The 24,824-nt window shown below is 38.5% G+C and overlaps 2 protein-coding genes across 2 annotated transcripts in view; one reads left to right on the top strand and one right to left on the bottom strand.

Annotated features, from left to right (window-relative positions):
- The window catches only part of LOC123514374 (transcriptional adapter 3-B-like), a 60,816-nt gene that overhangs the window by 32,559 nt on the left and 3,433 nt on the right, over window positions 1-24,824 (bottom strand). Inside the window, 4 exon segments of the mRNA XM_045272258.1 lie at window positions 3,517-3,675; window positions 3,865-3,996; window positions 4,390-4,544; window positions 5,993-6,265. Of these exon segments, the coding sequence (XP_045128193.1) occupies window positions 3,517-3,675; window positions 3,865-3,996; window positions 4,390-4,544; window positions 5,993-6,263 (717 nt within the window). The 5' untranslated portion in view covers window positions 6,264-6,265.
- On the top strand, window positions 10,992-12,671 carry LOC123514147 (tigger transposable element-derived protein 1-like). The gene is made up of 2 exons (XM_045271795.1): window positions 10,992-11,166; window positions 11,413-12,671. The coding sequence occupies exons 1-2, from the start codon at window positions 10,992-10,994 to the stop codon at window positions 12,669-12,671; spliced, it is 1,434 nt and encodes a 477-aa protein (XP_045127730.1).

The following is a 24,824-nucleotide window of genomic DNA, read 5'->3' on the forward strand; positions in this document are numbered from 1 at the left end:
AACACCTTACTCGTATTCCTGGCCATCTTGGCTCCTCTGATCACAATCTCATTTCTGTATCTTGTCCTATTTCTCCAATCCCTCCTCAGGATCCCCCAAAGCAGAGGTGCCTCTGGCATTTTGCCTCTGCCAGTTGGGGGGACCTGAGGAGGTATTATGCTGATTTTCCTTAAAATTATTATATTATTGCTTCCATGTCAAAGACCCATCTCTTTGTGCTGAACGTATAACAGAGGTGATAGTGTCTGGCATGGAGGTGTACATTCCTCATTCTTTCTCTCAACCTAAACCTTCTAAACCTTGGTTTAACAGCCTGTTCTCGTGCTATACATGATAGAGAGGTTGCCCACGAAGGGTACTTGAGCCTTCCATCTCCTGAATCTCACGCACTTCATATCTCTGCCCGGAATCATGCCAAGTCTTTTCTTCAACTTGCCAAACACTCTTTCATAAATAGAAATGTCAAAATTTTTCAAACTCAAACTCCCCTTGAGACGTCTGGGATCTGGCTAAAAACATCTCCAATAACTTCACTTCTTCATCTTTCCCTCCTTTATTTCATCCTGATGGCACCACTTCCATCTCTTTTGCCTGTAAAGCTAAACTCTTCTCTCAAACCTTTGCTAACAACTCCAGTTTGGATGATTCTGGGCTTGTCCCTCCTTCTCCTCCTCCCTCTGACTACTTCATGTCTTCAATCAAAATTCTTCGTAATGATGTTTTCCATGCCCTTGCTGGCCTAAACTCTCGGGAGGCTTATGGACCTGAAGGGGGTCATCCCTACAGTTCTCAAAAACTGTGCTTCTGTGCTTGCACCTTGAATGGCCAAACTCCTTCAGCTATGTCTGTTGACTTCTACTTTTCCTTCTTGCTGGAAGTTTGCCTACATTCAGCCTGTTCCTAAAAAGGGTGACCATTCTAATCCCTCAAACTACCGTCCTATAGCTTTAATCTCTTGCTTGTCTAAAGTTTTTTAATCTATCCTGAATAAGAAAATTCTTAACCCCTTTGCGCCGGATGTTAAAAAAGCCCGCCTGTATGATATACGGGTGGTAGTGCCGCACGCTTGAGTGTGGGAAACTCGTGCAAGCTTGTCATACTTGTCATCTTTGTGTATTATGCTACTATTTTTTAGTTACTATATCGCCTTCGAAGAGGAAAGTGGACGCTTCTCTCGGAGAGAGAGAGAGAGAGAGAGAGAGAGAGAGAGAGAGAGAGAGAGAGAGAGAGAGAGAGAGAGAGAGAGAGAGAGAGAGAGAGAGAGAGAGAGAGAGAGAGAGAGAGAGAGAGAGAGTGACATTTGCTAATATTTTAGACACAAGCGGACGATGTAGCTTATCTTTCGAGAGGAAGAGGGAAGGAGGGAAGGAGAGTGAAATGAAGGGAGGAGAGAGAGAGAGAGAGAGAGAGAGAGAGAGAGAGAGAGAGAGAGAGAGAGAGAGAGAGAGAGAGAGAGAGAGAGAGAGAGAGAGAGAATTAGAAAATTTGTTGTTTTTGTATTTGTATTGTGTGTGTGTGTGTGTGTGTGTGTGTGTGTGTGTGTGTGTGTGTGTGTGTGTTGTCACGAATGTTACAAGTAACTTATCTTCGAATGTTACAAGAGGATCTTCGAGAGAGAGAGAGAGAGAGAGAGAGAGAGAGAGAGAGAGAGAGAGAGAGAGAGAGAGAGAGAGAGAGAGAGAGAGAGAGAGAGAGAGAGAGAGAGAGAGAGAGAGAGAGAGAGAGAGAGAGAGAGAGATGGGAACAGTCTATGCCATTGGGTAATTTTAGACACAAGTTGGGACGCATGTAGCTTATCTTTAGTGATTGGTGGAGACAAGGATTGTGGGAGGAGCACTAGGATTTCAAGAACAGCATACGGCGTGTGTAGTTGGTATCCAACACACTATACGGGACAACTGAACTGAAGAAAGCTCAGAAAAGAAATATGACGCCTACGTAGGCGTCACCGTATATGCTACTGGGGCTTCATGACGCCTACATAGGCGTCACCGTATTGAAGGGGTTAAACATGTCACTTCACAATCTTCTATCTGATTGCCAGTATGGCTTCCGTCAAGGTCGCTCTACTGGTGATCTTCTGGCTTTCCTTACTGAGTCTTGGTCATCCCCTTTTAGAGATTTTGGTGAAACTTTTGTTGGCACGTTAGACATATCAAAAGCTTTTGATAAGAGTCTGGCATCAAGCTTTGATTTCAAAACTGCCCTCCTATGGCTTCTATCATTCTCTCTGCAACTTTATCTCAAGTTTCCTTTCCAACCATTCTATTGGTGTCGTGGTAGACAGCCACTGTTCTCCTAAATCTATTAATAGTGGTGTTCTCCAGGGTTTTGTCCTGTCACCCACTATCTTTCTATTATTCATTAATGATCTTCTTAACTAAACTTCTTGCCCTATCCACTCCTACGCTGATGATACCACCCTACAACTTTCCATGTCCTTTCAGAGACAACTAACCCTTCAGGAAGTCAACAGACCACGCAGGGATACTACAGAATGCCTGACTTCTGATCTTTCTAAGATTTCCGATTAGGGCAGAGAAAATCTATTAGTTTTCAGTGTCTCAAAAACTCAATTCCTCCATCTATCAACTCGACAACTATCCCCTCTTCTTCAATGACACTCAACTGTCCCCCTCTTCCACACTGAATATCCTCAGTTTGTCCTTTACTCATAACCTTAACTGGAAACTTCACATCTCATCTCTTGCTAAAACAGCTTCTATGAAGTTAGGTGTTCTGAGGTGTCTCTGCTAATTTTTCTCACCACTCCAACTGTTAACTCTGTATAACAGCCTTATCCTCCCCTGTATGGAGTACTCTTCACATGTTTTGGGGGGTTCCACTCACACAGTTTTATTCGATAGGGAGGAATCAAAAGCTTTTCGTCTCATCAACTTCCCTCCTCTGACTGAATGCCTTCAGCCTCTTTCTCACCGTCGAAATGTTGCATCTCTTTCTATCTTTTATCACTATTTTCATGCTAACTGTTCTACTGATCTTGCTAACTGCATGCCTCCCATCCTCCTGTGACCTCGCTGCACAAGGCTTTCTTCTTCCCCTCATCCCTTTTCTGTCAAACTCTTTCACAGGTAAACTCTGGAATTCCCTACTTCTTCTGTATTTCTGTCTTCCTATGACTTGTCTTCTTTAAGAGGGAGGTATCAAGACATTTGCTTCCTAATTTTGGCTAACCCTCTACTTATCTTATAAAGAGCCAGTATTCAAGTGGGCCCCTTTTTTTTTTTATATTTTGTTGCCTTTGGCTGGCCCTCTCTCCTACATAAAAAAAAAAAAGAGTAATCATTAAATTCTAAACTTCATAAAAATAAGGAATATAGTATAGCACAGCAATCTGCAAATTCAAAATACAATAGAAAAGTATGTAAAATAACAAAATAATTAAATAATAAAAATTTAACTGCTTTGCATCTTCATTAATAGATCAATAAATCCTATCTTTCATCTAAGAGGACATACAGACTTTGAACAGTTAACACTGTACACATCACTCACCTTTATGTCTTCTACAGTAATCTCCTGGCAATACTGCTCCACATAAGCCCAGAATCTATTAGTAATGTCATTCTTGGGAGGAGGAGGTTTGGGCTGCTCAGGAGGACCCAAGTCAGGAACATCAAACACTGGTTCATACTTCTGGACTGAACATTTAACCTAGCAGAAGAAAATTTGACAAATATGATTACATTACCCACCACTGACATTTTAAATCTGCTTAAAACTTTACAATTAACAGAATAAGTGCATCTAAATATACTCAACAATTCATCTTTCCTCATCTTATTAATTCTAAGGAATCTGCATTTCAAATATGAAAAAGAAATTAGTTAATGCACATTCTACCTTAGATGGCTTGACCCCAGGCGGTGGACCAGGTGTGGTAACAACATCCCTTGGCTTTCCATTGGCCTCTTTCATCTTCTTGGAGGGTCTCTCACCATCCTCTCGCTTCATTTTTTTACCAGGTGATACAGGCTAAAGTATTAAAGTGATTAGCTGTAGACATCTGTAACTTACACATTTTTCGGGAATACATTTTTAATGTAATATCTACTAATCTTTTACAATCTTTATTCCAATTAGACCTTGAATGCATTAGAAAAATACAGAAATACACATGGAATTCCAGAGTTTACCAATGAGAGATGACAGATTATAAATACTGGTTAACTCTAGCACTGGGGAGGTGACAGAATAGGGATGAGAGAAAGTAGAAAATCTTATGCAGCAATGCCACAAGAGAAGAGGCATGTAATGTGAAAGATCAGAAAAGGAGTTACCAAGATAACAGATGTATAAGATTGCAAGATGCAACACTGCAATGAAAAGAAAGAGGCTGAATACAGTCAGTTATAGAATAAAACTTACAGGCTTGGAGACTATTTTCCCTTTCTCTAGCTGGTGGATAATGGTAAGCTGTGTGTTGACAGCCATCTGTCGCACCAACACTGAGGACAGCAGTAACTCCAGCTCCAACTGTAGTCCATCAAGCTCCTCCATGGACACCCCCTCTGCATTCACCACTGATACATCAACAAAAAAAATCAACACCAATAGTCACATTACTTGGTTACTTTCAAAATTCCATCAGTCATATAAAGGAGGCTACACGAAAGAAAATATTGAATATATTCAAGATATGATAATATATGAAAGGAAAATTTATAACATTTTATTTCAGTGAACTTTTGAAACATGTAAGCTGTGAAAGTAGTACTACAATAACGCATAATAATAGTGTAAATTAATTGTAAGATCTTGAAAACCTATGCTTATTTGAATAATATAGTATCATACTGATAACTATAGGCAATTACCATGATAACGATGTTGGGTTATCAGTTATCCAATACAGTAATTTTTCTTGCATTATTAATACATCAATATCACTGATACTTTTGGTTCCAAACTAGCAATAATTGATAATTTTATTTTTTTGAACATTGTGGCTGGAAGCCCACATAGTATTCCATCAGCTGTGCCCATCTTGCCTGCCTTTCTTTAGTACAGATGCATTGCCTCAAGCACCCTGGCTTTCCTTTCTCCCCAACTTTGACCTGGGTTGCCCAGCAAGCTTCCCCAATCACCTCACTCCTCGTGCAATTCCTGACAGAGCTTTTTCATCTCCTTTTGTACTCAGTTATTTGTACAATTTACTTTTATTAATATATTTGGAACAGTTTTGTTAACCCTCACATTTCCCTGTCATCTCTATGTTGTACTACCATCACATACTAGTATAATATGAGCATGATGAAGTTTAAAATTTTCAAAATAAAATGTAACCTTTTAACAATATTATTTTTCTCTAGTGAAAAGACAAGATAAATGCTGCATTTGATCTTTTCTATGATTTTTCTAAGTTTTCAAAGATAAAGATATAAATACAGATTTGGATTAATTAATATTTCTATTTAGAATATCAATATTGTTAGTGCTAATATTGAAATTTTGTCTTTATTGATTTATTAGTTATCACCTTAAATGGTATCACCAGTTATTCATTATCACTATCAATCTATCTGTTGTCATAATAATTCTTTTCCATTATCATGCCCAACGATGCTCTTGAGTTTATATATGTAACAATTTAAATTCACAAAATAACGTGTGAAACATTGAACAAGTCAAGTGATGGTGTATATGCACCCAGGTTCACCATAAATATCACATACGAGGGATGTCCCTAGTCTTCATGTTGTCCCCTTCAGTCACCTCTTATGACATGCACTTAATAAGGTAGTTTCTGCCTGTTCATGAGATAAACAGTTAGTTAAATTGTGTTCCCCATAGCATATATGAAAATGATGATTGGTTGGTCAACATCAACGGTGAGCTGAAATACCTACACGAGACTCAATGGCAGGAGGAGATATTTGATGGAATATGTGATGAATACAAACATTAATGATAATAATTACAAAGTTGTATGAAAACATGCAATACAAGTATTCCAGTTCCCCAGACTCACAGGAGGTGTAGCGAGGCAAGGACCGTGTGTGATCAAGAGAGCCCACCACTGGGAGAGAAAGGGGACAGTCCTTTAAATCAAGCGGGTCATCTCTCTTGTTACTGCTACTGATGTTGTTGCTGCTACCACTGCTGCTACTGTTGGTGCTATTTCCATTATTTCCACTACCACTGCTGCTGCTGCTACCTGAACGTTCTTTTTCTTTATGTCGAAATAATTTCCCAGATGACTTGTGGATGCTTTTGGACTTGCTTGGTGAAGGTGGCATCATTCCTGAAATTGACTTAATTAGTTTCTTGTTTGTTTATCATCAATATCTTTTAATTTACTTATTAAATACTATACCGCTCTACTCTTCTCATCTTACTGGTTTTCACCTGCACAACAAATACCTAATTTGCATACATACAAAAATATTAATCTACCCACAACATGCACTTTGTTTTTATCTGAGAAACATTGATATATGCCAGTGTAGTCCAATCAAAGGTGGATGAGGTTCATCAGGTGTGTCACACTTCGCCAAAGAACTCACTCCTCCAGGCAGCATAGGTAGGCAGCATAAGTATATCACATACAACCAGGGTTAGATTAACCATCATGCAAAATAAGCATGCACTTAAGGCATCAGAAGGGGGCCACCACAGAAATTTTTCACAGCTGAATTTTCAATGGTGTCTCAGTATTTAAATGTCATGAAATGTTATCCCCATAAAAATGGCTTAACCCATCAGTACCAGGACACTTTTTCACATTCATTCTGGTTACTATTTAATGATTTTATACAGCTTCAGAAACTTATGTGAGGATTAAAATAGTGAAGACTGGCCAATAATCTTGTGACCTCCATAGACCCTTCCTAAAACTGTCTAATCACACCCAAAACTTGTGGTTAAATGCATTCCAGTACTGAAGGGGTTAAGAGACACGACAAGCTGTGGTATTGTTTTGCTCCCTCCCTTCTACCCCAAGCCTGCTGCAACCAGTAGGCTACCACGTGTGTCCTCTGCAAGTTTTGAAGCTATTTCCTTATTGTTGCCTTTGATTTGGCTTTGAATACCCTCTGGTATCAGTGGATTCCAGTGGTTAGGAATAATATATAACAAGTATAGCTGTTATGCAGGTATGTATAATAATATAGATTCTAGAGCAGCATTTCTCAACTTTTTTACCCTTCCATAACCCTTAAAATAAATTACATGTCTCAAGGAACCCCTGCTCAAAAACAAAATGGTATACCATATATTTCTCATTTTTTTCGTCGTATTTCACGTGGCAAATATCATAATATAAATTTTTTAATAACTGGTTTAAAGAAAAATAATATATTATTATATTACAATAACCAATAATATACTGTACATGTTTAGTTATATTATGCATATGAAATTAAGTCAAAAGTCAAAAGTGCATTAGCTTATCTCATTTGTTCTTACGGAACCCTTAGAGACCTTTTGCAGAACCTAAGGGTTCCGGGGAATCCTGGTTGAGAAACCCTGTCCTAGAGGGTAGTGTGTAGTGGAGCCAATCGAGGCTGGAATACTATGTCTTCTTCATTCAGTTCTGACTGTGATGAATTCAAGTCCTTTTACTTACTTTGGTAACTATATAAAGGATAAATTTATACAAGGGCACCCCACTCACTTTCAGAGACAATGACAGTTTTTTCTGGACAATTTATGGTGCTCTTTTTGATGGAGATGTTAATTTTTTTCTGCAAACTCACCAAAAATATAGTGCCCCTAACCTACCTGAAATAAGATGGTGACAGATACAGATTAAAATAAAGTAACATTTGTTACAAAAAGAACTAAGAACAAGTTGATAGGGCATAACCAAACCTAAGATAGTGGTTACAGACACCACTGCTGTTGGCATCGCCCACTTAGCCAACAATTATTTTCAAAAATCTGCGGTACCATCATTATGAATTTGCAGAATGTACGTATATATAAGGGATTCTAAACTTTTCATGGTTCATCTAGCTCGGTGAGATATTGTCATTGAGAACAGGTAAAAATTACCACTATTATTAGGGTGCACTTGTATTCACTGGAACAAAAACTGTAAAAACAAGATTGTCATGCTGGGTTTTATAAAATACTTGTAGAAGATAACATTGAGTGTGACTTTCCAAATGTAGACACAAGGCTTTCATATATTTTTAACATTAATGGTCACAATTTGTTCAGCTGAATGCTCAATTTCTCAATTGAAGCTTATCAAAAATCCCATCAGAACAATTATGCAACAAGGTAAGTTGGATATCTTATCTATATTAAGTGTTACTTAAAACTGGTTTTGAGGATCTGATCAAAGACTTTGCAGTTACAAAAAAAAAAGCAGGAGAAAGCTTTTGAAATGTAAGTGAAAGTATACAAAAATAAACATGGTTTTCTTTCTTACTGTTAGTTTTGTTCAATTTTGATGGATAAAATTTTGTGTGGTTTATTATGTTTATATTTTGAATTGCAGACAAGACATTTGACCAGTTTTTCATTTGACCACTATCACGTGACCAGGTAGGATAGCATGCTTGACCAGGTTACTTGACCAGGTCCAGGAGGACTGTTGACCAGTTGGGGTAAGAGTGTTGACCAGGTGAGATAGGAGTGTTGACCAGGTGGGGTACGAGTGTTGACCAAGTGGGATAGGAGTGTTGAACAGGTGGGGTAGGAGTGTTGACCAGGTGGGGTAGAACTGCTGACCATGTGAGGGAGGAGTGTTGACCAGATCAGGGAGAACTGCTGACCAGGTGGGGTAGGAGTGTTTACCAGGTCGAGGAAGACAGCTGACCAGGTGGGGGAGGAGTGTTGACAAGGTGGGTAGGAATGTTGACCAGGTGGGTAGGAATGTTGATCAGGTGGGTAGGAGTGTTGACCAGGTGGGTAGGAATGTTGACAAGGTGGATAGGAATGTTGACCAGGTGGGTAGGAATGTTGACCAGATGGGTAGGAATGTTGACCAGGTGGGTAGGAGTGTTGACCAGGTCGGGGAGGACTGCTGACCAGGTGGGTTAAGACTATTGGCCAGGATATTTTCTATCAAATTTTAATGACCATTAAAATTATAATAAATACATATATATATATATATATATATATATATATATATATATATATATATATATATATCATATGACCATTAAAATATATATATATAATATATATATATATATATATATATATATATATATATATATATATATATATATATATATATATATATATATATATATATATATATATATATATATATATATATATATATATATATATATATATATATATATATATATATATATATATATATATATATATATATATATATATATATATATATATATATATATATATATATATATATATATATATATATATATCTATCTATCTATCTATCTATCTATCTATCTATCTATCTATCTATCTATATATATATATATATATATATATATATATATATATATATATATATATATATATATACAGGCAACCCCGCTTAACGAAGGGATTACGTTCCTAAAAAAAACTTTGTTAAACGAATTTTCGTTAGACGAATCGATTATAACAAGTTTAACCCCTGACTTGAACTTCCATTGAGAGTAAACAAAGCGAGAGTGCATCATAGTACAGTGAAAGGTTTAATGAAAGTAAAAATTATGAAGTCAAACATTTCGGCAGTTTAATTTAAGTCATTATAATGTACACTAATGTATGTGTACGTAACTTTATAATGTTGATGGTCTTAAATTTATGAAGGGAGGGAGAGTGAAACGGGAAAGACACTAACTGGCAACCTGTGGAATGTAAACAAAGGACGCATCATTATATCACATACAAAACTTATGTACCACATTTCAACAAGGCTTTCCATTTTATCTTTTGTAGAGTCACGAGTTCAGGTGGTCCTTTTAGCTTGCAAGGAAGATACGGTCTCACCAGCCTTCTTAATAGAGTCTGCTGACTTGAAAATAGAGACAGTAGATGGAGTCAAGATGGTGGCAAGCAATGCTATTAGTTTTCTCGCCTTTCTTGTGTCTGTGAATAATATCCAGCTTCATTTCGAGAGTAAGAGATTTCCTGGTCTTCTTAGCAACACTAGGCGACATTGCAGGGCATTTTGGTGGAAAATTGAGCGAGGGAAGACGAGCTGCTGCTGACGCTGTTATTGTTTTGAACAGGGGGAATGAGTGGTGTGTGTGTTGTCCACGAGAGGCGCTGGTGTATTCAAAAGCCTGTCGGCTTGCATAATACGGCGGGGCTTTCAAATTTGGAAAAAATTACCTGGATAAAACTTCGTTAAAGCGAGTTTGGTGTTCGTTAAACAAGCAGATGGTAGTTAAATGAAACTTTCATTGTAGCGAAATTTCGTTGTGTGAACCTTCGTTAGGCGGGGTTATATATATATATATATATATATATATATATATATATATATATATATATATATATATATATATATATATATATATATATATATATATATATATATATATATATATATATATATATATAATTTCTATGAAATTTAATAACCGACAGTAATTAATTACTAAAAAGTAGGGCCCATAATTTATAATATATTGAAAAATAAGCAAAAATATTGAAATTTGTGTGGACAGTTTGCCTCTATCTGGCTTCCTCAGCAAAGTCCCTCTTTTTCAAACATTTTTTCAAGTACTCAAAGAAAGAGTTCTGCCCCGTAGCATATTTATGTACAGTATGAACGGTCATCTCGCGTAATATAGTCTCACGAATTTAGCATCTCGCGCCTATTTCAAATTTCCCGCTTTCTACCATCTAGCGGTGGTAAATGAACATCTTGCGCATGCGCATAGGCTGGCGCGCCAGTTTAATGGTTGGCTTGGGTTGGTCACATCAGGGCAGAAGCTGGGTCAACAACAATTTTGCAATTTTGTTGTGTTGTGGTGCATATTTACTTTTGTTGTTATGGTGAAAATGTTCTAGTGGAAGTACAATAACCTGAAATAACAAGGAACATGAGTTCTGTGAGTGGTAGTGGCGAAAATCATGGTGGAAACTCTGGTGAAAAACGTGGTGGACGTGAGAAGCGTGAATATCGAAAGGGAGTGAAGCTCAGAAAATATACACTCCAGGAAAAAAAAGAAATGGTTCAGATGATGAACAATGGTGCAAGAACATGTGACATAATGCGTAAGTTTAACTGTTCTGAATCAACAGTACGATCACTGCGCAAAAATAAAGAAAACTTGGCTGCTTCCGTGAAGGTGTTTTCTCGGTTTCTCTTAGCACGCACACTGGCTGATACTTCACAGCGCAACACATTGCTTGCAATCATGGAACATTACCTAAATAAATGGGTAATCAGAAGGGATTGAGAGAAGGGTGATCTTTCTGGCCCTGCAATAAGATCACAAGCACGGCTGTACCATTTTGCAGCTTCTGTAGGCTGGCTAGCAGCATTTAAGAAAAGATATGAAGTTAAGTATGCCCAGAAGCATGGTGAAAGCAGATCAGCAGATGAGGAAACAGCCAGAACTTACCCAGAGATTTTTCAACGTCTTGTGACTGAAGGCGGTTACAGCCATGACCAGATTTTTAACTGTGATGAAACTGGGATTTACTGGAAGCGGGCACCAAAATCAGTCCTCATCGCCAAGAATGAAAGACAAGCTAGGGGTGTGAAGCCTTCCAAGGGCCGCATTACTGTTTTATTCACAGCTAATGCAAGTGGTGACTGTTTGATGAAGCCCCAAGTCATCTATCGCTCTGCTAAGCCTAGAGCATACAAGAATTGCAATATGAACCAGCTTAATGTTTATTGGGCCAGTAATAAGAAGGCTTGGGTCACGTCGGCACTGTGCACTGACTGGTTCGACAATCATTTTGTCCCTGATGCCCAGAGTTATTGCAAGAGGAAGAATTTAGATTTCAAGGTGCTGCTATGTATGGATAATGCTCCGGGGCATGGTAAATTCCTAACAGGGCGTCATCCTAATGTAAAAGTTATCTTCCTCCCGCCTAATACAACATCACTTCTACAGCCTCTTGATAAAGAGTTCATCTGCAACATCAAGCTCTTTTATTATCAGTCTCTCTATGATGACATGCGTGTCAAGACTGACTCGCTACAAGAACTAGAGAGGATTGAGGCTGAGCTAAGTGTACGTGACCAGGATGAGCCCGATGAACCGCTCGCCAGCACCAGTTCAGACCCACCACCATCTCAGACCCGAGAAATGTTAACTGTGAACCAGTTTTGGAAAAACTACAACATTAAGGATGCTGTTGACCGCATTGTGAAGGCCTGGCAGAAAATAAACAAAGCTACAGTGTTACACGCTTGGAAGTTTTTGTTAGGTGAGGTCAGAACAGCTGTGCGTGAGCACCAGCAGGAAGCCACCACACTCTCGCAGACTGTAGAAGCTGCACGTCTGATCCCTGCACCTGGCTTTTCAGCTGTGGAGGCCAGTGACTTGCAAGAAATTATTGGTATCCATCAAGAGGAGGCTACTATTGAGATGCTTGAGGAAGATGAAGCTCAAGATGATCCTGAAGAGGATGGACAGCAGGAGCAAAATGTTCAGCCAGGCGAACCAACAACTCGGCAACTGACAGAGATTCTCACCACCTTCTCACGGCTGATTGAACAACTGGAGGAATATGACAGGCGCCCATATTCACGCAACATATTATAGCCATCTCTTGATCAAGTGATGAACATTTATAAAGACCTCTACATGTCTCGTGTTAATGCTTGCCACCAGTCACTGATCACAGGATACTTCAGTCAATCACAGGCTGCCAATGCTCTGGCTAACGTAACAGCAGAACCAGGTGAAGATGAAGAGGATGTTGACGACCTGCTGGGCCTTTTACAGGAAGATGACATCGCTCTAGATTTTGATGGCTTTGAAGCTGAGGTTGCACTCAGTGCTTGGGGTGATGCACAAACAGTGGAGGAGGGAGCGAGTAGCCAGTAGTCACGGCTCCCCACCACTATCACGCCAGGCCACTCAAGCCAGTCACAGACTCTCGTAACGTAAGTAGAAAAATATTCTATCCTTTGTTATTATGTTGAAAAGTGTTTAATATTGTTTATTAACATACAGATTATGCATAACCTCGTTTATGTGAACAATTTTCAGCAAAATATTTTGTTTTTGGAGGGTTATTTTGAGTTCTAGGATGATCATGTATCATACCTAAACACCAACTATGCTATTTACATGTATTTCAATATCGCTCATCTCGCGGCCGATACTCCAGTACCAATTTACCGCGAGATGACCAATCCTACTGTAATTACTTTTCAAAGCAGTATCAATATTTCCTCTCTAATTCAGTTCTGTTCAAAGCCATAAGTCTCTCTCTCTCTCTCTCTCTCTCTCTTTCTCTCAATGATTCTTCCTCCTACTACAGGGAGTCCTTGGGTTACAACGTAGATCCGTTCCTGACACGCGTCATAACCCGAATTTCAGTGTGTCGGAACATCGGAAAAAAAAAAATTCTTACCTTTATTCCTTTGGTTGGCTTGCACATTGGAAGGAAGCATTGCAAGGGAGGAAGAGACAGGCTTATTGTGTAGAGGAAGCTGCAGAAGGTGCTGGAGATACTGGGGCTGGTGAATCAAGAGAGGCAGAACCTTACTCTTGGGAGCCATAACCAAGAGAGAGAGAGAGACAGTGCAAACAACCAAAATGGCGTATGTTCAGAGACTTGAGACGCCGTCTTCCTCGCCCTAAAACCACAACAAAGCGTATTCTTCCGCCGCGCGCCCGAAACTAGTTCATGTTTGTTTACGTCGGTTATGACGCTAAACCATGTAAGACGGAATGATGCCTAATATTATCTTTTATGTTTTTATGGGCGCATTCGTAACCACGAAACGTCGTAAGTCGAGACCGTCGTAACCCGAGGACTCCCTGTACTACTAATAATAATAGCAGGGACGATTTTTACAATGGGCAATGTGGGCGACCGCCCACAGCGCAATCTACTTGAAAGCGCACGAAAGCCCCTCCCTCATCACCCCCACCCCCCCCACAAAAGTTTTTTTTGCACTAAAATTACTAACTTCCACGTCAAGTTAGAGAAGTGGTCGCTGAGGCACCCCCTACTATCACATCAACTTACTGCTGAGTCATGTATATATGTTCTGTGTCAAAAGAAAAGGCAAGAGGGAGGGAAGGGGGCAGGGTATCAACTTTCGCCTGGGAGTCTCACTCTCAGGTAGGATTCGGTGGTAGGTTTGGGTCTGGGTTGGGGAAGGGTGTCCGATGGACCACCTCTGATAATAGTAATAACCCACAGCTCTATTGACATCACCTTGTTAATAGCATTGTTGGGATACCTATGTATGAAACTTTGCCCTGGAGTGACATTCATAATTTATACCTGGTCAAAAAACTCTGGACAAATGAAAAACTGGTCACATGTCCTAGATCCTTTGAATTACACATATATGGGACACCAAATTCTTAAGTGCTTAAGGCCTCTAAAGTGCTTAATCCAGCCCTTTATACAGCTACACTATGGTAATGAAAAAAGAGAAAAAAAAGAAAAAAGCTTACTGAAAGCCCATAAATTTAGATGAGATTAAACTTGCCAGTAGCATGACCAATGTATATTTGTAATAGGTACATGTTGTAAATATCCAAAATTCAATTATACTCCCAAAGCAATTGACAGTATCACTCCTTAGAACTACCTCCCTACGTAGGAAGATGACATATGACATCAGTAAAGTAATACTTCAAATATAGTGGTACCTTGAAATAAGAGCTACCTGAGATATGAGTTTCTCTTTTTCAAATACGAGCTATGATTTGGTCAATCTTTTTATTCTGAGGTACGAGCAAAATTTTGAGATACAGGCAACCCCCGTTTAACGAAGGTTCACACAACGAAATTTCGATACAACGAAGGTTTCATTTTACTACCATCTGCTCGTTTAACGAACAACAAACTCGCTTTAACGAAGTTTTATCCAGGAAATTTTTTCCAAGTTTGAAAGCCCTGCCGTATCACGCAAGCTGACAAGCTTTTGAACACACCAGGAGCTGCAAATACTAAGGCCTGCCTCAGGAGAAATCCTGGGACACCTGTAGAATCAAGATCAAGATCAAGATCAAGCCTCTCGTGGACAGCACACGCACCACTCACTCCCATAACAGCGTCAGCAGCAGCTCATCTTCACTCACTCAACTTACCACCAAATCACCTTGCAATGTGGTCTAGCGTTCCTAAGAAGACCAGGAAGTCTCTTACTCCCGAAGTGAAGCTGGATATTATTCACAGACACGAGGCGAGAAAACTATAGCATTGCTGGCCCCCATCTTGACTCCATATACTGTCTCTACTATTTTCAAGTCAGCAGACTCTATTAAGAAGGCTGGTGAGACTGTATCTTCCTTGCAAGCTAAAAGAACCACCTGAACTCGTGACTCTACAATAGATAAAATGGAAAGCCTTGTGGAAATGTGGTACATAAGCTTTGTATACGGTACCATGATGCGCCCTTTGTTTACATTCCACAGGTTGCCGGTTAGTGTCTTTCCCGTTTCACTCTCCCTCCCTTCATAAATTTAAGATCATCAACATTATAAAGTTAGGTACATACATACATTAGTGTACATTATAATGACTTAAATTTAACAGCCTAAATGTTAAACTTCATAATTTTTACTTTCATTAAACCTTTCACTGTATTATGATTCACTCTCGCTTTGCTTACTCTCAATGGAAGTTCACGTCAGGGGTTAAACTTGTTATAATCGGTTTGCTTAACGAAGTTTCGCTTAACGAAGTGTTTTTTAGGAACGTAACCCCTTCGTTAAGCGAGGGTTGCCTGTACAAGTCACGCTTGGGGATGTTCCTGCTATACTCAGCGGCTCAGCGCATCAGTCTGGCCTCAGATGACCTAGTATCTACGTGTTTCATGTGGATCTCATGCACTGTGATTGTTCTTTCATCATTTTCACACTATTTACTGACCTTTTTTTATCGTCTAAAGAAAGTGCAGTTTTAATTTATGTTTAACGTTTATGTGTGAATAGTGCCTGCATCCTTTCCTTCCTCCCTCCTCCTCCTCCATCATTTACCACTATTAGCCGAAAACATGTGTCTCCACGGTAAGAACACTAAATAAACTTTTGGTGTTATTTTATATATTTTCATGCATTGATAAAGTATGCATATGTACATAACTGAAAAGGCAAAAGAAATTTCTTCTATCTCCGCCAACTTCCTCCACTGGTGCTTATCACAGAGGAGGGAAAAAATGTAAACAAAACAAACTTCTAGTCGGCCTCTATTTTTCTCTCTCTCTCCCTCTCTTACTTAAAACTTTATTTATTCAATGAATAATGTTTACAGAATCATCATCAAGCTCCTCTGTGATTATTGGAGCAGACAGTCTTCTGTGGGTGGATATATTTGTACACTCCAGCTGATCGACAGTCTCAAGTGAGAGATGAGAATGTGGTAGAGTAACGTCCCCTGGAATGCACCCTCCAAGATAAATATATTTTATAAAAGTAACTTATCTATTTATATTATATTTTATTTTTCATTATGTTTCTGTGCAATAATTATAATTCATGGCATTTAAATGCATTTCAGTGGGAAAAACTTGAAATATGAGTTTTTGAGATACAAGCTCCGTCACGGAACGAATTAAATTCATACCTCAAGATACCACTGTATATATTTACACTGTCAGATACAAATAATGAAGAAATTATGGAAACATCTCCATCAACTTCACTTATTGCATATACTCACAACATGCTTCCATGTCAGACCCACTGAGGCTTTGGCTCATCTTGTTACAAATAGTATTCCTTCTATTTATACCTGCATCACTGACAGACCTTTGCAAATACTCAAAATGACTAAACAAAGTGAGTACATGTATTAACATCTGCTGCAAATTGTGTGCTGCCTTGCTTATGGTGATATGCAGGACATGATATCTATAATCCTACTTTTGCCTCATTATGCACCTAAATGTGATGCATGACTGACGGGCACTCTCTTAAAGAACACCTTCCGCCCGCTCTTCTTGATTCCCAGCCCCCCTTTTGCAGCTCCTCCACCCAGCTAATTTAACATCACATATATGAAGTCACACTACTGGTCAAGAGAGAGAGAGAGGAGAGAGAGAGAGAGAGAGAGAGAGAGAGAGAGAGAGAGAGAGAGAGAGAGAGAGAGAGAGAGAGAGAGAGAGAGAGAGAGAATAATAAATGGAGCAAGTGGAGATTAAAACAGGATGGAAAAAAAATATGGATAATAAATGGAGGAAAAGGGAAAAAAAAACAGGACAGATAGGCATAACTAAGGAATAACACAAGAGACAGTAAGAAAATGGAAAGTACTTGTACATTGCAAGTGTCATTTTTTTTTTTTTGTGTGTGTGTGTGTGTGTGTATGAGCAGGGCTCATAATGTCCTGTCTACATTCATCTAATTTTTCCATAAAATTATGCACATTATTATTAAATGCATGTCTGTGTGTGTGTGTGTGTGATCACATTAATGTCATGAGACAGCATTGTTTTCTTCTTTGGTGTGTGTGTGTGTGTGTGTGTGTGTGTGTGTGTGTGTGTGTGTGTGTGTGTGTGTGTGTGTGTGTGTGTGTGTGTGTATTCACCTAGTTGTATTCACCTAGTTGTAATTTTACAGGGCCTGGGTATCATACTCGTGTGGCCCCGTCTCCATATCTACACACATCCAACTTTCGTTTAAAACTATGCACACTCCTTGCTGACACCACCTCCTCACTCAAACCATTCCACACCTCCACACATCTTTGTGGGAAACTATATTTTTCACATCCTTCAAGCATATTCCTTGGCTATCTTTTTACTATGCGATCTTGTAGTTCTACTTAAGTTTTCCTCTCTCAACATCATTTGCTCATTATCCACTTCATCCAGTCCATTCAACAGTTTATAAACCTGTATTAAATCTCCTCTTTCTCTTCTTTGTTCCAAGGTAGGCAAATTCATTTCTTTTAATCTCTCCTCATAGGTCATTTCTGCCAATTCCGGAACCATTTTTGTTGCCATTCTCTGCAATCTCTCCAACTTCCTTATATGCTTCTTTTTATAAGGGGACCAAACCACTCCAGCATATTCCAATCTTGGTCTAATTACCATACTAATTAATTTCTTCATCATATCTTTATCCATATAATGGAAGGCTAATCCAATATTTTTTTATCAAATTATATGTTTCTCCAAACATCTTATCAATATGAGCCTCAAACTGCCCATGGTCTTGTATTATCACTCCCAAATCCTTTTCCTTTTCCACCTTTTTCAACACTACTTCTTCACCCATCTTATATGACCCTCTTGGCCGTCTTCCACTCTTTCCCATCTCCATCACATGACTTTTGCTCAGATTAAATTCCATTTGCCACCTCTTGCTCCACTCCCAAATCTTATCCAGGTCTGCCTGTAAAATTTCACAATCTTCTTCACTCTTCACACACCTACACAACTTCGCATCATCCGCAAACAAATTAATATAACTGTTTACTCCTCTGGCATGTCATTATATATACCAGGAAAAGTATTGGTGCCAGCACTGAGCCTTGTGGGACTCCACTCTCCACCACCAACCAGTCCGACCTTGCATCCCTTATTACCGTTCTCATCTCCCTCCATCTCAAGTAGTTTTCCATCCACTTTAACACTTTTCCTTTCAGTCCTCCATAAATCTCTACTTTCCATAACAGTCTCTCGTGAGGTACCTTGTCAAAAGCTTTCTTTAAATCCAAATATACACAGTCCATCCATCCCTCTCTCTCCTGTATTTTGTCAACCACTCTTGAATAAAAGCTCAGTAGATTTGATCCGATAATAACTTATGATCCTCCAGGAACCGTATCCAATATTTCTTTATCACCCTCTCACAAATCTTACCGACCACACTTGTTAGAGACACAGGTCTATAGTTAAGAGGCTCTTCCTTACTGCCTCCCTTATAAATGGGCACCACTTCAGCTCTCTTCCACTCTACTGGTACTTCCCCTGTTTCTAATGAGCACCTTATAATATCATATAATGGATCAATCAATTCTTCTCTACACTCCTTCAATAATTTTCCTGAAACTTCATCTGGTCCCATCGCTTTATCATCTTTAAGTTCCTTCAACATTTTATATAACTCCTTTTAGGTATCTTAATGTCCTCCATGTGCACATTTCCTTGTACATTCTGTGGCTTTACAAACATTGTTTCTTTAGTAAATACTTGCTGAAACCTATTATTTAGCAATTCCGCTATATTCTTAGGGTCATCTACTATCCCTTGCTCTCCTTTTAATCTTTCAATGGACTCTCTCTTTTAAGTTTACCATTTATGAACCTGTAAAACAATTTTGGATGTTCCTTACTCTTGTCTACAATATCTTTTTCAAATTTTCTTTCTTCCTCCTCCTTACCCTCACATACTCATTTCTTGCCACTCTATAATTCTCCTTATTTAGTATATTCCTGCTCTTTTCCATCTTTTCCAAGCCACATCTCTCTTTTCCTTAGCCTTAACACAAGTTGCATTAAACCAATCCTTTCTTCCTTCCTCTCTTGGTTTATACTTTGGTACAAATTTCATAACTCCTTCTTTATAATATTTCATAAAAATCTCATATTTCTTTTGCACTTCTCTGATTTGTAACATCTCCTCCCAATCTAATTTTCTGAAATAATTTTTCAAACTTTCTGTGTCCATCTTTCTATAATTCAATCTACCACTCCTGTATGTCTCGTCCTTCCTTCGCTGTGTTGTTGCTATCTGCATTTCCATAACCACATGATCACTCTTTCCCAAAGGACACTTGTATTGTATATCTCCACATAGGTACACTTCTCTTGTTAACACCAAATCCAGTCTAGCCGGTTCATCATCTCCTCTATATCTAGTATTTTCCTTCACCCTCTGTTCCATCATATTTTCCATCATTAGATTAAGAAATCTCTCTCCCATGCTTCTTCTCCAACACCACTTACTAGATTTTCCCAATCCACCTCCTTACAATTAAAATCTCCTACTAGTATCACCTTTCTTTTCCAGATAATACACTTTCCAAACTCTGTAAAGTATCCTTGATCATATTGTCGTATTCCTTAATGTCCAAGAATTTGTTTTAGGAGGTACATAGGTCACCATGATTATTAATTCTTTTCCATCACTTTTATCCTTATGCTTATCACTTCTGCGTTGTTCTTCCCATACCAAACCTTATCCACATTTATTTCTTTCTTCGTCATAATCATAACTCCTCCTCCACCTTTACTCTCCCTATCCTTTCTCCATATATTATATTTATTATCCAATTTTATCTTTGTTTTTCATGCAATTTTGTCTCAGTCAAACATACAATATCAGGCTTCTCCACAATCATATAGTCTTGCAATTCCAATCTACTTGACAGTATCCCATCTATATTAGTATACATTACGGTCCACCCACTGCTCCTCTAGGGGTTCCTCCGTATTCCTTCTTTCCACATACCACTTTCTGACTCTCTCCTATAACTCTCCAAAAACTTTTCTCTTTCCTCCTCAGACCGCTCATCATTTTTCCTTCTCGCCTCTTCCACCAATTCCTTATATCTTCTCCTCTCTTCCTCATTTCTATTCTTTCTCACAAACACCTCTTTACAACCTTCTATCTCTTAACTTTGATGTTCTATATAGGACATCCTCCGCAGATTGTTGTGACTTCAGTACTACTTTAATCGGTCTGTTCACTCCCTCCTTGTACGAACCCAGTCTATGGGTCTATGTGTGTGTGTGTGTGTGTGTGTGTGTGTGTGTGTGTGTGTGTGTGTGTGTATTGTGTATTCACCTAATTGTAATTTTACAGGGCCTGGGTATCATACTCGTGTGGCCCCGTCTCCATATCTACACACATCCAACTTTCCTTTAAAACTATGCACACTCCTCGCTGACACCACCTCCTCACTCAAACTATTCCACACCTCCACACATCTCTGTGGGAAACTATATTTCTTCACATCCTTCAAGCATATTCCCTCGGATATCGTTTTACTATGCGATCTCGTAGTTCTATTCAAATTTTCCTCTCTCAACATCATTTGTTCATTATCCACTTCATCCAAACTGTTCATCAGTTTATAAACCTGTATTAAATCTCCTCTTTCTCTTCTTTGTTTCAAGGTAAGCAAATTCATTTCTTTTAATCTCTCCTCATAGGTCATTTCTGCCAATTCCGGTACCATTTTTGTTGCCATTCTCTGCAATCTCTCCAACTTCCTTATATGCTTCTTTTTATAAGGGACCCCAGCATATTCCAATCTTGGTCTAATTACTGTACTAATTAATTTCTTCATCATATCTTTATCCATATAATGAAAGGCTAATCCAATATTTCTAATCAAATTATATGTTTCTCCAAACATCTTGTCAATATGAGCCTCAAACTGTCCATGGTCTTGTATTATCACTCCCAAATCCTTTTCCTTTTCCACCTTTTTCAACACTACTCCTTCACCCATCTTGTATGACCCTCTTGGCCGTCTTCCACTCTTCCCCATCTCCATTACATGACTTTTGCTTAGATTAAATTCCATCTCCCATCTCTTGCTCCACTCCCAAATTCTATCCAGATCTGCCTGTAAAATTTCACAATCTTCTTCACTCTTCACATACCTACACAACTTCGCATCATCTGCAAACAAATTAATATAACTGTTTACTCCCTCTGGCATATCATTAATATGGACAAGGAAAAGTATTGGTGCCAGCACTGGAACCTTGTGGGACTCCACTCTCCACCAACAACCAGTCCAACTTTGCATCCCTTATTACCGTTCTCATCTCCCTCCATCTCAAGTAGTTTTCCATCCACTTTAACACTTTTCCCTTCAGTCCTCCATAAATCTCTAATTTCCATAGCAGTCTCATGTGAGGTACCTTGTCAAAAGCTTTTTTTAAATCCAAATATACACAGTCCATCCATCCCTCTCTCCTGTATTTTGTCAACCACTCTTGAATAAAAGCTCAGTAAATTTGTTACACATGACCTCCCTTTCCTAAAGCCAAATTGATGATCCGATTATAACTTATGATCCTCCAGGAACCGTATCCAATATTTCTTTATCACCCTCTCACAAATCTTACCGACCACACTTGTTAAAGACACAGGTCTATAGTTAAGAGGCTCTTCCTTACTGCCTCCCTTATAAATGGGCACCACTTCAGCTCTTTTCCACTCTACTGGTACTTCCCTGTTTCTAATGAGCACCTTATAATATCATATAATGGATCTACCAATTCTTCTCTACATTCCTTCAATAATTTTCCTGAAACTTCATCTGGTCCCATCGCTTTATCATCTTTAAGTTCCTCCAACATTTTATATAACTCCTTTTTAGGTATCTTAATGTCATCCATGTACACATTTCCTTCTACATTCTGAGGCTTTACAAACATTGTTTCTTTAGTAAATACTTGTTGAAACCTATTATTTAGCAATTCCATATTCTTAGGGTCATCTACTATCCCTTGCTCTCCTTTTAATCTTTCAATGGACTCTCTCTTTTAAGTTTACCATTTATGAACCTGTAAAACAATTTTGGATGTTCCTTACTCTTGTCTACAATATCTTTTCAAATTTTCTTTCTTCCTCCTCCTTACCCTCACATACTCATTTCTTGCCACTCTATAATTCTCTTTATTTAGTATATTCCTGCTCTTTTTCCATCTTTTCCAAGCCACATCTCTCTTTTCTTTAGCCTTAACACAAGTTGCATTAAACCAATCCTTTCTTCCTTCCTCTCTCGGTTTATACTTTGGTACAAATTTCATAACTCCTTTATAATATTTCATAAAAATCTCATATTTTTTTTGCACTTCTCTGATTTGTAACATCTGCTCCCAATCTAATGTTCTGAAATAGTTTTTCAAATTTTCTGTGTCCATCTTTCTATAATTCAATCTACCACTCCTGTATGTCTCATCTCTCCTTCGCTGTGTTATTGCCATCTGCATTTCCATAACCACATGATCACTCTTCCACAATGGACATTTATATTGTATATCCCCACATAGGTACACTTCTCATGTTAACACCAAATCCAGTCTAGCCGGTTCATCATCTCCTCTATATCTAGTATTTTCTTTCACCCTCTGTGCCATCATATTTTCCATCATTAGATTAAGGAATCTCTCTCCCCATGCTTCCTCTCCAACACCACTTACTAGATTTTCCCAATCCACTTCTTTACAATTAAAATCTCCTACTAGTATCACCTTTCTTTTTTCAGTTAATACACTTTCCAAACTATGTAAAGTATCCTTGATTATAATGTCGTATTCCCTTAATGTCCAAAAATTTGTTTTAGGAGGTACATAGGTCACCATGATTATTAATTCATTTCCGTCACTTTTTAACCTTATGCTTATCACTTCTGTTGTTCTTATACCAAACCTTATCCATTTATCTCCTTCATCATAATCATAACTCCTCCTCCACCTTTGCCCTCTCTATCATCCATATATTATATTTATTATCCAAATTTACTTTTGTTTTTTCATGTAATTTTGTCCTCCCATACCAAACCTTATCCACACATCATAATCATAACTCCTCCTCCACCTTTGCCCTCTCTATCCTCTCTCCATATATTATATTTATTATCCAAATTTACTTTTGTTTTTTCATGTAATTTTGTCTCAGTCAAACACACTATATCAGGCTTCTCCACCATCACATAGTCTTGTAATTCTAATCTACTTGACAGTAGCCCATCTATATTAGTATACATTATGGTCCACCTACTGCTCCCTCTGTTTGTGTGTGTGTGTGTGTGTGTGTGTATTTACCTAATTGTATTTACCTAATTGTAACATACGGGAAAAGAGCTATGCTCGTGTTGTCCCGTCTCCATATCTATTAATGTCCAGCTTTTCTTAAAATCATGAATATTCCTTGCGTTGACCACTTCCACGTCTAAACTATTCCATGCTTCCACCCTTCTATGAGGAAGCTATATTTTTCACATCTCTCCTATAAGTGGCCATTTTAGTTTTTCCCATGCCCTCTCGACATTCTTTCATTCCACATACACAGATCTTCCCTATCCATTTTTCCATGCCAATCATCACTCTGTATATTGCTATCAGGTCTCCCTTTCTCTTCTGTTTTCCAGGGTCGGAAGTTGCATTCTTTTCAGTCTGTCTTCATAAGTCAAATCTCTTAAGTCAGGCACCATTTTGTTGCAGCCCTCTGTACTTTCTCTAGTTTCCTTATGTGTTTCTTTAAGTTCGAGCCCACTGTATTGTTGCATATTCAAGCCTCGGTCTTATCATTGCAGTAATTATTTTCTTCATCATTTCTTCATCTAAATATCTGACGCCACTCTTATGTTCCTCAATAAGTTCAATACTTCTCCAATTATTTTGTTTATATGTCTCTCTGGCGATAGGTCATTGGTAATTGTCACCCCAAGGTCTTTTTCTTCATGACTGGTTTTATGTCTTCATTTCCTATCTTGTACATACTCCTGATTCTTCTTTCACTCTTGCCAAACTCTATTTTCTTGCATTTTGTCGTGTTGAACTCCATTTGCCATGTACAGCTCCATTTCCATATTCTGTCCAAGTCTTCCTGGAGTAGTTCGCAATCTTTGTCACATCTCACTTTTCTTAACAATTTTGCATCGTCTGCAAATAGGCTCACATAACTGGACACCCCATCCACCATGTCATTTATGTAGACCGCGAACATTACTGGTGCCAACACTGATCCCTGTGGAACTCCACTCTCCACCAAGCCCCATTCTGATGGTCTGTCCTTAATTATTGTTCTCATTTCTCTT

This window comes from Portunus trituberculatus, chromosome 37, assembly GCF_017591435.1.
Source record: "Portunus trituberculatus isolate SZX2019 chromosome 37, ASM1759143v1, whole genome shotgun sequence".
Lineage (NCBI taxonomy): Eukaryota > Metazoa > Arthropoda > Malacostraca > Decapoda > Portunidae > Portunus > Portunus trituberculatus.